General features: G+C 41.6%; 1 protein-coding gene across 1 annotated transcript; it reads right to left on the bottom strand.

The window, feature by feature from the left end:
* Positions 1-9,124: 9,124 nt before the first annotated feature.
* Positions 9,125-9,595, bottom strand: LOC138903863 (uncharacterized). The gene has a single exon (XM_070192436.1). The coding sequence runs from the start codon at positions 9,593-9,595 to the stop codon at positions 9,125-9,127; it is 471 nt and encodes a 156-aa protein (XP_070048537.1).
* Between the last annotated feature and the right edge of the window lie 6,683 nt (positions 9,596-16,278).

The following is a 16,278-nucleotide window of genomic DNA, read 5'->3' as shown; positions in this document are numbered from 1 at the left end:
TCCAATATTTTTGCACCTACGGCTCAATTTCTGCATATTCGGAGCCGCATCTGCGGACCAAGATCCGCTTTTGAGGAAAATCACTTAAGCACTGCCTCTGCTACTGTGATCAAGAGACCACATCTGCGCTCATCACAGGTGCTGAAGTCACATCACAACTGCGGTCCAAACTCGCACCTACGCCCTAAAGTCCACTTCCGCGACCATCCAGGTGCAGGAATGCCATTGTATCTGCGCCCTCTGACCAGCTCTTCCTTGTCGCATCTACAACCTTTTCCTCGCTTCTGCGGGCTCGCACCTGCGGTGCTCACTCCGCAGGTGCGGTTACACCAGTAGCTGCAGCACTTTAGTTGCATTTCTCAACTCCAATCAAGCCGTTAAACACCCGAAATCACCCCGAGGCCCTCTGGACCTCAACTAAACATACCAACAAGTCCTATAACCCGATACAAACGTAATCGAGCCTTCAAATCACCTCAAACAACGCTAAAATACGAATCACACATAGATTCAAACCTAATGAATTTTGAAATTTCCAAATTCTACCACTGACGCCGAAACCTATCAAATCACGTCCGATTGACCTCAAATTTTGTACACAATTTATAAATGACATAACAGAGGTATTCTAATTCTTAGAATCGGATTCCGACCCCGATATCAAAAGTCAACCTCCCGGTCAAACTTTCCGAAAATTCGACTTTCGCCATTTCATGCCTAATTCCACTACAGACCTCCAAATAATTTTCTGGACACGCTCCTAAGTTTAAAATCACCATACGGAGCTATTGAAATCATCAGAATTCAAATTTGAGGTCGTTTACATATAAGTCCACATCCGGTCAACTTTTCTAACTTAAAATTTTAATTTTGAGACTAAAGTGTCTCATTTTACTCTGAATTCCTTCCGAACCCGAATCAACTAACCCGGTAAGTCATAAAATAACTGTAAAGCATAAATTGAGTAGTAAATGGGGGAACAGAGCTGTAATACTCAAAACGACCGGTCGGATCGTTACAAGTTTTCATAATCGAGCAAAAATATTCATCATTTTTGTCATGGCAACCATTTTCATTTTGTTAAGGAAACTATTTCGTTTTCTTTATAATTTGAAGCAAAATACTTATTTAGCTACAAATTTTGTTTCGAATAATTTAATAGGCCAATAAGGTTATCAATTCTATAGTAAGTTTTAACTTTTGGCAAAAGCTAATGACTAGCTACAAGATTTTATTAGAGCGATAAATTTGTGGCTATATCATTCTGTAATAATACATAATTATAGCTATTGAGCCAACTATTACCATGATTTTTTAGAACATGGAGCAAAAATATTTATTTAGCTATAATATTTTATTTTAAATAATTTATTATGGTTAAAAAGTTACTTTTGCTACATTAACTTTCAGTTCGTGGCAAAAATTAACAATTAGATACAATATTTCCTAACAATAAATCAGTGGTTATGTCATTTACCTATTGCCGCATCTTTTTATAACTCGAAACAAACGTATTTTTTTAGCTATAGTATTTTATTTTAAATAATTATTGTGACTAAAAGTCTACTATTGCTATAATTTCTTTTAACGCGTGGCTAAAACGTATGAATTAGCTATGCAATTCTATTGTAGCAATAAATTTGTAGCTATTTAGGCAATTATTATTACGATTGTTAGGAGTTATAGCACAAATTAATAAGGAATTAGCTTTACCATTTAATTTTCGTAGCTAGTAAATTTTACGAATTTGTAAATAGCCGGAAAATTTTAATTTTTGTGACTCTTGTCATATATTAGCCACGATTTTTTAAACTCATGGGTGAGATTCCGTAGCTATAAATATATTATGTCATAGTGTTACTTTCAGTTGTAGTCTTCAATTACCCACATGTTTATTTCCATGTGTGCGTCCCAAACCCCGCCATGTCAAGACAAAAAAGATCTATGGATTTCATAGGCGTGTTGGTGTGTTTGTCAAGTCATCACTACAAGTCTACAACATAATGCATTTATAGCTACGAAATACAACGTAGCTAATTATTAAAATTTTCGTACTTAAACACTTTAGCTATAATATTTTTTCCGTAGTATTAATAGCAAGATATAGCGTAATTAAAAATTAGCTACAAGCATTTTATAGTCTGAGGCTAATATATAATACTTATTGCTATAGAACTTTTATATTGTAGCTATATTGGCGAAACTTTTGCCACAAAAAATATATATTGATAGCAAATGATTTTTATATACTCTTGGCATGATAAATAAATTTGTAGCTATCTTTATATGGTAGCCACAAAGTGATAGCGTGGCAAAGATTTAAAATTGTTTGCCACAAAAAATTGAATATGTAACTGCTTTCATATATTAGTTCGTGGAAAAGGTATTTTTTGTTTAGCTACGGACTAAAAGTTTTGTGGTTACAAATCATATAAAAAAGTTGGGGTCAGATTATTTTATTATATTCTAATTGTTTTACGAAAACATTAGTTTATTAGTAGTGACGATACATTTTCTCACAAATTCGTTGTTTTCTAGATAATTAATTTTTTAAGGAAAGAAATTAAAATTATTTTGTGCTCGTGCATATTATATTAAAAGAAATAACATATTAAGATTCAAAAATAACTTATTCCTCACATATTGATATTTAAAAATGTCCACAAAATAAATTTTAAGATACACAATTACTAATTAATTAATTAATTAATAGCATCCGCATTACATAACTCTTCTATAACAACTAAAGTTCGAAGAAAAGAACTAGCCAATGTAAAGGTTGATTGTAACAGAGATCTGAAATAATGTTTGAATTTCACATTAAACGAACATAAAGTATTTGCTTGACAATTTATATTGTCACCCCGTATGTTCTTGATGATTCATAGTATCGCACCAATTAATCTTCATGCATCCAAGAATGAAGCACTCTCCCACGTAATCATTAGACTGAAATAATAAAATAAAATGATCCTGTGAGAAACGTATAAGTGAATCATCAACACATATATTGATTTAGATACATTTACAGTTAGTAATTAACAAATTCGAGGAATCAAGGAATAAGCAAAAACTTAGCCTGAATCATAAGGTGTAAAAAGATATAAACTTTTTTCAACACAAAGGACAAAAGAGAAAGTATTCAAATAAACATCACAAAATGTCACGATCCAATTTCACCTATAGGCCATGATGGCGTCCAACATCGTCGCTATGCAAGCCAACGGTGAACTAACTAAGTGATTACTCTTTTTGATAAGTTCTCAAGTAATTAAATTGCATTTATTATGAAAGTAAGAAGTAGAGAATTTGATTAACAAAACAAAGGCAACCGAGTATAATCATAACGATATAATTACTCCAAAACAATAAAGTCTACTAGTAGGTATGTCAAGACCTGGTGTCACAAGTGTATGAGCAGTAAAAGAATATACAAAATACTAACTACTATCTGAAATAAAATAGACAGAAAATAAGTACAAAAGAGAGGCTTAGGTGCTGCAGAACTGTTCAGGAAGTAGCTCACCACTAGGACTAAGGGTATCGGGGATGCACGGCGGTGTGACCGCCAGATGCACCCTCCTTAGATCCTGCACGGTTAGTGCAGAAGTGTAGCGTGAGTACATAAACAACATGTACCCATTAAGTAGCAAGTCTAATGTCACGACTCAAAACCAACCGTCGTGATGGCGCCTATCGTTGAACTAGGCAAGCCAACTACTCAACCAGTTCAACCAAATAAAAAGCTTTGAAAATTAAACGGAAGAAGTTAATATTTAAGAAAATTTCTTTTAAAAACCGAAATATAACCACAACGCAATACAAATCTCTCCCAAAACCAAGGTATCACCGAGTACATGAGCATCTATACCAGGATACGACCTACTACAGTGTGTGAGGAATAAGAACTGAAATACAAATAAAGATAATAAAGGAGAGTCAAGGCCTGCGAACACCATGCATCTACCTCGATGGTCTCTGAGATCTCGACTCCTCACTTAACAACCACCATAACTGTAAGCACCTGGAGCTGCACACGAGGTGCAGGGTGTAGCGTGAGTACAACCAATACAATAAGTAACAAATCTAAATTTTGGATTGAAAGTAGTGACGAACACAACCAGCACAGTTCAATATAGAAAATAACACTACAGAAACATAAACATGCTTTCATGTTCGATAGATATTTCAAAACAGTAAAGTGTATCAAATTTGAATGATATGAAGAATATAACTCCTCTACTTCTATATGCCAATGCACATGCGGTATGTAAAACACCATGCAGATAGCCTCATGTGCTCACACTCTCAAATGCTCAATCACTCAGTACTGTATATGGCCCACAGGTCCCAGGGAAGATCCATCTCGGAATATATACATCACTGACCACTAGTCATCTAGTACTAAGTAGGGCCAATCCAGCCAGCAGAGAAGATGCATCTCCAAGTATATAATGCTTCGGACAAGATCCATGTCCAGGGAAGATCCATCCCTCAATATAACCAACCGCGCTCACTAGTGTGCATGCAGATGCCAAAGGGGTTCCTTCAGCCCAAGCGCTATCTAAATCAGTATAACTGTTGCGGCGTGCAACCCGATCCCTTAAATGTAACTCATAATCAGACCCTCAGCCTCACTCAATCATCAATCTCTCCAGTCTCTCTCTCACGGGCTCACAATGTCATGATACTAGCCCGAAAATAATGATATGATGTATCAACAAATAACACTAGAGAGTGAGATATGATATAAAATTAATGAATATGACTGAGTACGAAATATCAATGAATTTAGTAAGGCAACAGCAAGAAACGACCGCTATGGGCCCCAAAAATACTGGCATAAAGCATAAATATGATATCTAGCATGATTGACAACTCAATTAATTTATCACATGATGAAAACACGGATATTAACAAGATAAAACCACTAAACAGTTCCATGGAATCGACTAGGTCACCATTCTCATGGTGCACGCCCGCACGCCTGTCACCTGGCATGTGCGTCACCTCAACATCAATCATATAACACATATTTCGGTGTTTCGAAACCTCAAAGCCAAGTTAAGAAGTGTTGCTTACCTCAATCCGAGTCCCTACTCCAATACGCCTGTGCCTCTCAAATCGGTCTCCAAATGTCCCAAATCTAGCCACAAACAGTAAAATACAATCAATATGGGCTAAAGGAATCAATTCTATAAGAAATTACTAAGTTATAACTCAAAATACAAAATTGGTTCAAAACCTCCCCCGGGTCCACGTCTCAGAATGACAAAACTCACAAAATCCGAAAGCCCATCCAACCACGAGTCTAGTCATACCAAATTCATCAAAATACGACACCAATTGGTCATCCCCAATATCAACTCTCCAAATTCCTAACCTGAAACCCCCAAATTACACCTCAAAAATACACCAACTAGGTGGACAATCACTGGGGAAACATAATCATTGAAGAAAGATGAACACAAGGAACTTACCTCAAGATTCCCCTTGAAAATCCTCTCAAAAACCTCCACAATCCGAGCTCAAAACGTTAGAAATTGTGAAAATTCTCGGAACCCTCTCTTATATAGTTTCTGCCCAGGCTTTCCGCACCTACGACCACTTACCCGCATTTGTGGCTTCGCGGGTGCGACCAGGTTACCCGCTTCTGTGAAGAGTTGCGCTCATGCGGACCAAAATACCGCTCCTGCAGGCTCGCTTCCGCGAGGAAATGTCCACTTATGCAGAGCCTGGTCCACAGTCCACTCCTGCTTCTGCAGTTCTACCACCGCATCTGCTGTCACGCAGGAGCGGGAAAACCATCACACCTGCGACCATCTGCTGCCTCACCTCAAACTCTGCATATGCGCCACCCTCTCCGCATCTGCGAGCTCGCACCTGCGGTTCCCCATCCACAGGTGCGATTACACCAGCAGCCTTCAAACTTCAGCAACTTCTCAACTTAACTTCCAAGTCTGTTAACCACCCGAAATCAACCCAAGGCCCTCGGGACCTTGGACCATTATACCAACAAGTCGTAAACCATCATACGAACTTAGTCAAACCCTCAAATTACCTCAAGCAAAATCAAAAACACAAATCGCGCATGGATTCAAGCATAATGAACTTTGAAACTTCCAAACTCAACACCCGATGCCGAAACCTATCAAATCACGTTGTGATTGACTCCAAATTTTGTACACAAGTCACAAATGACACCCCGCACGTACTCCAACTTCTGGAATCGGAATCTGACCCCGATATCGAAAAGTCCATTCCCGGTAAAATTCCGCAAAAATCCAACTTTCACTATTTCAAGCCTAATTCCACTACGGACCTCAAAATCACAATCCGGACACGCTCCTAAGTCCAAAATAACCCAACGGAGCTAACGGAACCATCAAAAATCAAATCTGAGGTCGTTTACACATAAGTCAACATCTAGTCGACTTTTCCAACTTAAGCTTTCCATTATGAGACTAAGTGTCTCAATTCATTCCGAAATCTCTTCGGACCCAAACCAACTAAGTTGATAAGTCATATAATAGCTATAAAGCACAAATGGAGCAGAAAATGGGGGAACATAGCTACAACTCTTGAAACGACATGCCGGGTCGTTACATCTTCCCCTTCTTAAACAAACGTTCTTCCTCGAACGGGTCTAGAAACTTACCTGGATTCTCAAATAGGCGTGGATATCTACTCTGCATCTCCCGCTCGGTCACTATCTAACTGAATTGTGCTAAAATCCAGAATATGAGACGGATCATCGACATACTTCCGGAGCATAGAAATATGAAATACTGGATGCACACTCGACAAGCTAGGCGTCAAGTCAAGCTCATAAGCCACCTCTCCAATCCTCTGAAGTACCTCAAAAGGCCCAATGAACCGAGGGCTCAACTTGCCCTTCTTCCCGAATCTCATATCACCTTTCATGGGTGAAACCTTTAGCAGAACCATCTCCCCAGACATGTAAGACACATCACGGACCTTCCTGTTGGCATAGTTCTTATGCCTAGACTGAACCAACTCAGTACGCAATAGTCTAGCCTCACCCGACTCAAACCAATTCACCGGAGATCTACACCGTCTCCGATACAAAGCCTCATACGGATCCATCTGAATGCTCGACTGGTAGCTGTTGTTGTAGGTAAATTCCGCGAGCGAAAAAAATGGATCCCATGAACCCCTGAAATCAATGACACAAGCGCGTAGCATGTCCTCTGATATCTGAATAATACGCTTACACTGTTCGTCCATCTGAGGGTGAAATGTTATGCTCAACTCAACCTGAGTGCCCGACTGTCGATGCACTGCTCTCCAGAACTATGATGTAAACTGCATGCCTCGATCTGATATGATGGAAACTGGCACACCATGAAGGCGAACGATCTCTCAAATGTAAATCTCAACCAACCGCTCTGAACAATAATTAGTACCAACTAGAATAAAGTGCACGGACTTGGTCAGCCGACCCACAATCACCCAAATAGCATCAAACTTCCTTGAAGTACGTGGGACCCCAACTACAAAATCCATGGTGATCCGCTCCCACTTCCACTCTGGAATCTCTAACCTCTAAAGCAATCCACCCGGTCTCTGATTCTCATACTTCACTTGCTGACAGTTAAGGCATGGAGCTACAAACCGCACTATATCCTTCTTTATTCTCCTTCACCAATAGTGCTGCCTCAAGTCCTAAAACATCTTTGCGGCACCCAGATGAATCAAATACTGCGAACTGTGGGCCTCCTCAAGAATCAACAAACGTATCCCATCCAAATTGGGAACACAAATACGACCCTGCGTCCTCAATACCGTGCTGAACCGTGTCCTTAAGGATAAGCAAATGGGGATCATCATACTGGCGCTCTCTAATGCGGTCAAATAAGGAAGACCGAAAAACCACACAAGCTAGAACCCGTCTGGGCTTCGAAATAGGGAATCTCATGAACTGGTTGGCCAAAGCCTGAACATCAACTGTAAGAGGTCTCTCTCTAATGGGAATGAATGCAAGACTACCCATACTCACTGCCTTTCTACTCAAGGTATCGGCCACCACATTGGCCTTCCTAGGGTAATACAGAATGGTGATATCATAGTCTTTTAGCAGCTCCAACCATCTCCGCTGCCTCAAATTTAGATCCTTCTATTTGAACAAGTGTTGGAGGCTCCTATGATCCGTAAACACCTCACAAGACACACCGTAGAGATAATGCCTCCAAATCTTCAATGTATGAACGATGGCAGCTAACTCCAAATCATGAACATGGTAGTTCTTTTCATGAGGCTTCAACTGGCGCGAAGCATAAGCAATCATTCTACCCTCCTGCATTAAAACACACCCCATATAGATCCGAGAAGCATCACAATACACTGTATAAGAATTAGAAACTGATGGAAAACTAGAACAGGGGTTGTGGTCAAGGCATTTTTAAGCTTCTGAAAGCTGTCCTCAAACTAATCCAACCACCTGAAAGGAGGACCCTTTTGGGTCAACTTGGTCAAGGGCGATGCAATAGACGAGAAACCCTCCACGAAGCGATATTGTAACTGGCCAAGCCGATAAAGTTCCGAATCTCTATAGCTGAGGATGGTCTGGGCCAACTCTGAACCGCTTCTATCTTCTTCGGATCCACCTGAATACCCTCACTTGACACCGCGTGTCCCAAGAATGCCACTGTGCTGAGCCAAAACTCACACTTGAAGAACTTGGCATAAAGCAACTCCTCCTTTAATCGCTGCAACACAATCCTTAAATGCCAGGCATGCTCCTCCCGGCTACGAGCGTACACCAGGATATCATCAATGAACACTATAACAAATGAGTCGAGATAAGAGTGAAATATACTATTCATCATATGCATGAACGCTGTTGGGACATTGGTCAGCCCGAAAGACAGCAGAAGGAACTCATAATAACGATAACGGGTCTTGAAGGCTGTCTTTAGAATATCCGAGTCCTGAATCTTTAACTGGTGATACCTAGCCCACCAATCAAACTTCGAGAACAACATCGCTCCCTAAAGCTGGTCAAACAGATCATCAATAAGCGGCAAAGGATACATGTGCTTGATTGTAACTTTGTTCAACTGCCTATAATCAATGCACATCCTCATAGTACCATCCGTCTTCTTCACAAATAGAACTGGTGAATCCCAAGGTGACACACTAGACCTAATAAACCCCTTAGGAGTTCCTGAAACTGCTCCTTCAATTCTTTGAACTCAACTGGTGCCATACGATATGGTGGGATAGAAATGGACTGAGTGCCAGGCACCAAGTCAATGTCCCTATCTGGCGGCATGCCCGGCTGATCTGCAGGAAACACATCCGAAAACTCCCGCACAATCGGAACAGAATCAATAGTGGGAGCAACGGCACTAACATCCCTCACAAAGGCTAGATAAGATAAACAATCCTTCCTAACCATCTGTTGGGCCTTCAAGTGTGAAATCACTCTACTGGGAACATCCACTAGAGAACCTCTCCAGTTAATCCTCGACGACCCTGGCATGGCCAAAGTCACAGACATAGCGTGACAATCTAGAACAGCATGACATGGAGACAACCAATCCATACCCAAGATCACGTCAAAATTAACCATACTAAGCAACAAGATATCAACTCTAGTCTCCAGACTCCCAATGGTCACTACACACGACCGATATACACGGTCCACAATAATAGTATTGCCCACCGGCGTAGAGACATGAACAGATGAAACTAAGGACTCACGGGTCAAATCCAGATAATGGGAAAAATATGATGAGACATACAAATAAGTGTAACCAAGGTCAAATAATACAGAGGCCTCCCTGTGGAAAACTGAGACAATACTTGTGATCACTACATCTGAAGTAACAACATCTGGTCTGGCAGGAATACCATAGAATCGGTCTAGACCGCCACCTGATCGCCTTCCCCCTCTAGGGCGACCCCTAGTTGACTAAGCTCCACCCTGATCTGGTTAGGCGGGTGGTGAAGTAAAGGGTGTTGAAGCCGTAGGATGACTCTTCTGCTGAGCTAGACCTCCAGTAAGGCAGAGACAATACCTCTTGATGTGACCCATATCTCTACACTCAAAACAACCCCTCCCTGCGAATGGCGGTGGGGACTAGAGGGAGCCCCGAGCACCAGAAAACCCACAAGAAGAACCCGGTGCCGATGAGCCCTAAACTGAAGGTGCATAGGATGAACTCTGAGATGGAAGGGCACTGAGAGCTGACAGGCCCTGATGCGTACTATATGAACCATGGCCGTATAATGCACCACGGTAAACTGGGCGAGCAGTCTGAGCATACCTATAAGGACGACCCCTACCATGGTGGAACTGACCTCCAAAAGGAACACCACTAAAACCTCCTGACCCATGAGGCCTCTTGGCCTCCCTATCAACCCACTACTGACTGCGGACCATCTCTATCTACCGAGCAATGTCGACTACCTCATCAAAAGTAGCACCAGATACCCTCTCCCTAGTCATAAGAAACCACAACTGATATGTGAAGCCATCGATGAACCTCCGAATCCTCTCCCTATCGGTGGGAACCAGTCAAACTGCATGAGGGCCAACTCAGAAAACCTCATCTTGTATTGCGTCACATATATGCCATCCTGACAAAGCTGCTCAATCTGTCTGCACAGATCCTCTCGATGATACTACGTCACGAACTTCTATAATAAGATAACAGAGAACTCTTGCCATGTAAATGGTGCTGCGCCGACCACCATGCGCTTCTCATAAGCCTCCCGACATCTGAAGGCAGCCCCAAAAAATTGAAAAGTAGTGAACGAGACCCCACTGGTCTCTAGAATACCCGTTGTCCGAAGCATCCGCTCACACTTATCCAGAAAGCCCTAAGCATCCTCTGACTCAGCACCGCTAAATGATAGAGGTCAAAGCCTCCCAAATGTCTCAAGTCTTCTCTGCTCATCATCAGCCATAACGGGGACTATCGGGGCCTGAACAGCTGCAACTGGCTGGGCTAGTAGAGCCCTAGGTATTTGAAGTCCCTGCACTACCTGCTCTGGAGTACGGGCAATAGGGGTATGAATACCTCCCCTGGCCTGAGAAGTGGCTGGTGAGACCTGAGCTGAAACTACCTGAGCAAGGCCGGTGCAAACTGTGAACATTTGCGCTAGAGCCTCCTGAAGGCCTGGAATTACAATGGGCACATATGGTGCCTGAGTTAGTCCCGCTGAATCAACTATATCTGGAATCATCTCCTGAGCTGGAGCAACTGGTGGGTCTGCGGTTTTTTCCCTAGCTGTTGTACGAGCTGCTCCCATGCCCTATCACAGCCTCTACCGTGACCTCGGCCTCTCGTGGCCTTAGCTGGTGGCACTGGTGGTTGTCCATCCTGCCCAGTAGTGCGTGTCCTCACCATCTGTGAGATAATAGAATAACAGAAGTTTAGTTATAGGAATCAACAAATCCGCACGAGAGGAATACAAGAATGTGAAATTTCCTAAGGGTTCGGCAACCTCTCGAAGATAAGTACAAACGTGTCCGTACCGATCCGCAAGACTCTACTAAACATGCTCATGACTCATGAGACCTATGTAACCTAGGAAATGATACCAATGTGTCACAACCAAAACCAACCGTCGTGATGGCGCCTATCGTGGAACAAGGCAAGCCAATTACTTTACCAGTTCAACCAAATAAAAGCTTTGAAAATTGAATGAAAGCAGTTAATATTTAAGAAAAACCTTTAAAAACCAAAATAAAACTATAAAGCAATACTAATCTCTCCCAAAACGGAGGTGTCACCGAGTGCATGAGCATCTATACCAGGATACAGCCTACTACAATATCTGAGGAATAAGAACTGAAATGTAAATAAAGATAATGAAGGATAGTCAAGGCCTGCGAACGCCATGCAGCTACCTCGATAGTCTCCAAGATCTCGACTCCTCAATCAGCAGCCGCCGTAACGGGAAGCACCTGGATCTGCACATGAGGTGCAGGGTGTAGCATGAATACAACCAACTCAATAAGTAACAAATCCAAACTTTGGACTGAAAGTAGTGATGAACCCAATAGGCACAGTTCAATATAGAAAATAACAGTACAAAAACGTAGACATGCTTTAAAGTATGATAGATATCTCAAAATAGTATAATGGATCAAATCAGAATGATATGAAGAATATAACTCATCTACTTCTATATGCCAATGCACATGTTGTATGTAACACACCATGCTGACAGCCTCATGTGCTCAGACTCTCAAATGTTCAATCACTCAGTACTGTATATGGCCCATACAGCCCAGGGAAGATCTATCCCAAAATATATACATCACTGACCACTAGTCACCAGTACTGAGTAGGGCCAATCCAGCATGCGGAGAAGATCCATCTCTAAGTATATAATTCTTAGCACAAGATCCATGTCTAGGGAAGATCCATCCCTCATTATAATCAACCGCGCTCACTAGGGGTATGTGCAGACTCCAGAGCAGATCCTTCAGCTCAAGTGCTATCATAAATCAGTATAACCGCTGCGGCGTGTAGCCTGATCCCATAAATGTCACTCATAATCAGGCCATCGGCCTCACTCAGTCATCAATCTCTCCAGTCTCTCTCTCACTGGCGCACGATGTCATGATACTAGCCCATAAACAATGATATGATGTATCAAGAAATAACAACAGAGACTGAGATATGATATGATATAAATGAATATGACTGAGTACGAAATATCAATGAAATCAGTAAGACAACGGCAAGAAATGACCACTATGGGCCCTAACAGTTCCGGCATAAAGCCTAAACATGATATCTAGCATGATTGACATCTCAATTACTCTATCACATGATGAAAACATGTATATCAACAAGATAGAACCACTAGACAATGCCATGGAATCAACCAGGTCATAATTCTCTTGGAGCACGCCCGCACACCCGTCACTTGGCATGTGCGTCACCTCAACAACCTTCATATAACACATATTTCGGGGTTTCGAACCCTCAGAGCCAAGTTTATAAGTGTTACTTACCTCAATCCTAGCAAATCCCTACTCCAATACACCTTTGCCTCGCAAATGGGTCTCCGAATTCCCGGAATCAAGCCACAAACAGTACAATACAATTAATACGGGTTAAAGGAATCAATTCTATAAGAAATTACTAAGTTATAACTGGAAATCCGAAATTGGATCATTACCGCCCCCGGGCCCACGACTCAGAATCCAAATAAAACTCACAAAATCTCAAGAATCCCCTTGAAACTTCTCTCAAAATCCTTCACAATCTGAGCTCAAAATGTTAGAAATGGTGAAAATTCTCGGAACCCTCGCTTATATATTTTATGCTCAGGCTTTCTGCACCTGCGACCACTTATCCGTATCTGCGACTTCGCGGGTATGACCAGGTTACCCGCTTCTGCTCCTGCGGCCCAAAATCCCGCTCCTGCGAGGAAATGTCCATTTCTGCAGAGCCCAGTATACAGTTTACTTCCGCTTCTTCGGTCCTACTGCCGCATCTGCAGTCATGCAGCTGCGGGAAAACCATCGCACCTACAACCATCTTCTTTCACACCTCAAACTCTGCATCAGTGAGCTCGCACCTGCGGTTCCCCATCCACATGAGCGATTACACTACCAGCCTTCAAACTTCATCAACTTCTCAACTTAACTTCCAGGTTCGTTAACCACTAAAAATCAACCCGATGCACACGGGACCTTGACCTAACATACCAACAAGTCCTAAAACATCATATCAACTATGTTGAACCCTCAAATTACAGCAAGCAACATCAAAAACACAAATCACACATGGATTCAAGCCTAATGAACTTTGAAACTTCCAAACACAACACCCGACGCCGAAACCTATCATATCACGTCCGATTGACTCCGAATTTTGCACACAAGTCACAAATGACATCACGGACCTACTCCAACTTCCGAAATTGGAATCCGACCTCGATATAAAAAAGTCCATTACCGATCAAATTTCCCAAAAATCTAACTTTCACTATTCCAAGCCTAATTCTACTACGGATCTCAAAATCATAATTCGGACACGCTCCTAAGTCCAAAATCACCCAACGGAGCTAACAAAACCATCAAAATTCAAATCCGAGGTTGTTTAGACATAAGTCAGTATCCGTCGACTTTTCCAACTTAAGCTTTCCATTATGAGACTAAGTGTCTCAATTCATTCAGAAATCTCTCCGGACCTGAACCAACTAAACCGATAAGTCATATAACAACTATAAAGCACAAATGGAGCAAAAAATGGGGGAACGGGCTACAACTCTCGAAACGACCGGCCTGGTCATTACATCTAACCTCACAGAAGTAGTGACGAGGGGTCAACATCGACCCTTACTATGGGCTAACAATAAAAAAAAATACAAAAGTTCTAAATAAGCACGGGTTATGTAAATAATAATAATAACTAAATAACATGCAGGAAGTAAATAATTCTTTCATACATGGTAAGTCCCAAATTAATTTCTATCTTACATAATTTTAGCCTCTAAACCCATAAAAATATTATGACGCACGGTTACGCCGAGGTCATACGACCCGATCCAGAATAATGTCTGCACTGCTGAGGGTCGAGCAGCATGAACCATATATGCATCTATTCTACAGCCGAGGCATTCGTCCCGTATTCGGTGTAAAATCCATTACAAACCTAATACACAAAGGAGCATAATTCCTATCAACGGTCAAGTATCCCGCCAAAACTCAAGTAAGTGGAAGTTGGCCTTTTACAATTTCTCTTTCATGTTCCAATACAGTTTAGGCACTTTAATTAACAAATAGGATACAAATATTACAAGTATCTCTTGGTTCGAGTCCTTACTACATGGACATAAAAATAATTAGTATCTACCCACGGACTCTCGTCACCTCGTGCGTACGTAGCCCCCAAAATTAGGAGCAAATAATAATTTAAATCACCTATGAGATAAGTTCCCTCTTACAAAGTTAGGCAAGAGACTTACCTTGTCTCAAAGGTCGCTTTCCGACCTCAAATTCACCCTAAAGCCTCAACTCGGTGCCGAAAATCCGAAACTAATCAAATATTGTATAAATGAATCAATACATGATAAAAAGTTCATAATTTAGCTAATAGAGTAATTACCCAACCCAAATTGGAAGATTCCTAAAATTCATCCCCGAGCCCACTTGCCCGGATTTTGGAAATATTTGAAGATAATCATTACACATAACCTTACGCACTCAAATATATAATTTTCATCCCATTCCATAATCATTTCCGTTGTTAAATTCAATTTTTATCAAAACCTAGTTTTTTCTTCTAGACCCATAATTTCCACAATTTTACATGTTAAAATCTACCCATAATCTATGTATTTAACTTCAATTAGATATAAATTACTTACCTCCAATATCTAGGTAAAAACCCCTCTAAGAAGCTCTAAAATAGCCCAAGTAGTGAGTGAAATGGGTGAAAAATGGCCTAAATCCCTTAATAAATGAACCTTTCTGCCTCCAAGACTTTCGCTTCTGCGGCTCTGCATCTGCGGAAAAAGACAGATGTGGCTCCCCCCTCAGTTGGCCTCTTCCGCATCTGCGGACCTCAGGCCCGCTTCTGCGGGTCCGCTGCTACGACCCGTATGCCGCACCTGCCGCTTCGGCCGCTTCTGCGAGTGCTTCCATTGCACCTGCGCGTTCGCTGATGCGGACCCTCACCCGTATCTGCGATTCCTAGGTTACATAGGGCGGGTCGCTTCTGCATCTACTGGCTCGCTTCTGCAAGCTCGCACCTAGGGCTAGTCCTCCGGAGGTGCGAATCCAATAGAAGCTGAGTGCTTCAACTGTTCATCCAAGGCCAAACGACTTTCGTGCATCGTCCGATTAGTATCCGGGGCCCCGAGACCCTGTCCAAACATACCAAAAAGTTTGAAATCATGAGACGGACTTGCTCGAATCCTCAAAATGCAGAAAAAAAATACTAAAACTAAGAATCACACCCAACCCAAATCAAATCAACTTATGAACTTCAAGTTCTTCCAACTTGCTCCGAACGCGCCGAATCATACCTAAACTACTCGGAATGGCACCAAATTTTATGTACATGTATTAAATCACCATACAGAACTATTCCCAGGATCGAAATCCCAAACAGACCTCGATAACACCAAACTTAACTCCAAATCAAATTTAAAAAACTTTTAAACCTTCAATAAGCCAACTTCCAATTCTAGGCACCGAAATGCTCCGGGGTCATACAAAACTTGGTCCGAACACATGCCCAAGTCTAAAAATCATCATACAAAGCTATTGGTACCGTTGAATCC

The sequence above is a fragment of the Nicotiana tomentosiformis genome, unplaced genomic scaffold (genome assembly GCF_000390325.3).
Source record: "Nicotiana tomentosiformis unplaced genomic scaffold, ASM39032v3 Un00095, whole genome shotgun sequence".
NCBI lineage: Eukaryota > Viridiplantae > Streptophyta > Magnoliopsida > Solanales > Solanaceae > Nicotiana > Nicotiana tomentosiformis.
This window is presented reverse-complemented; position numbering and strand designations above follow the sequence as displayed.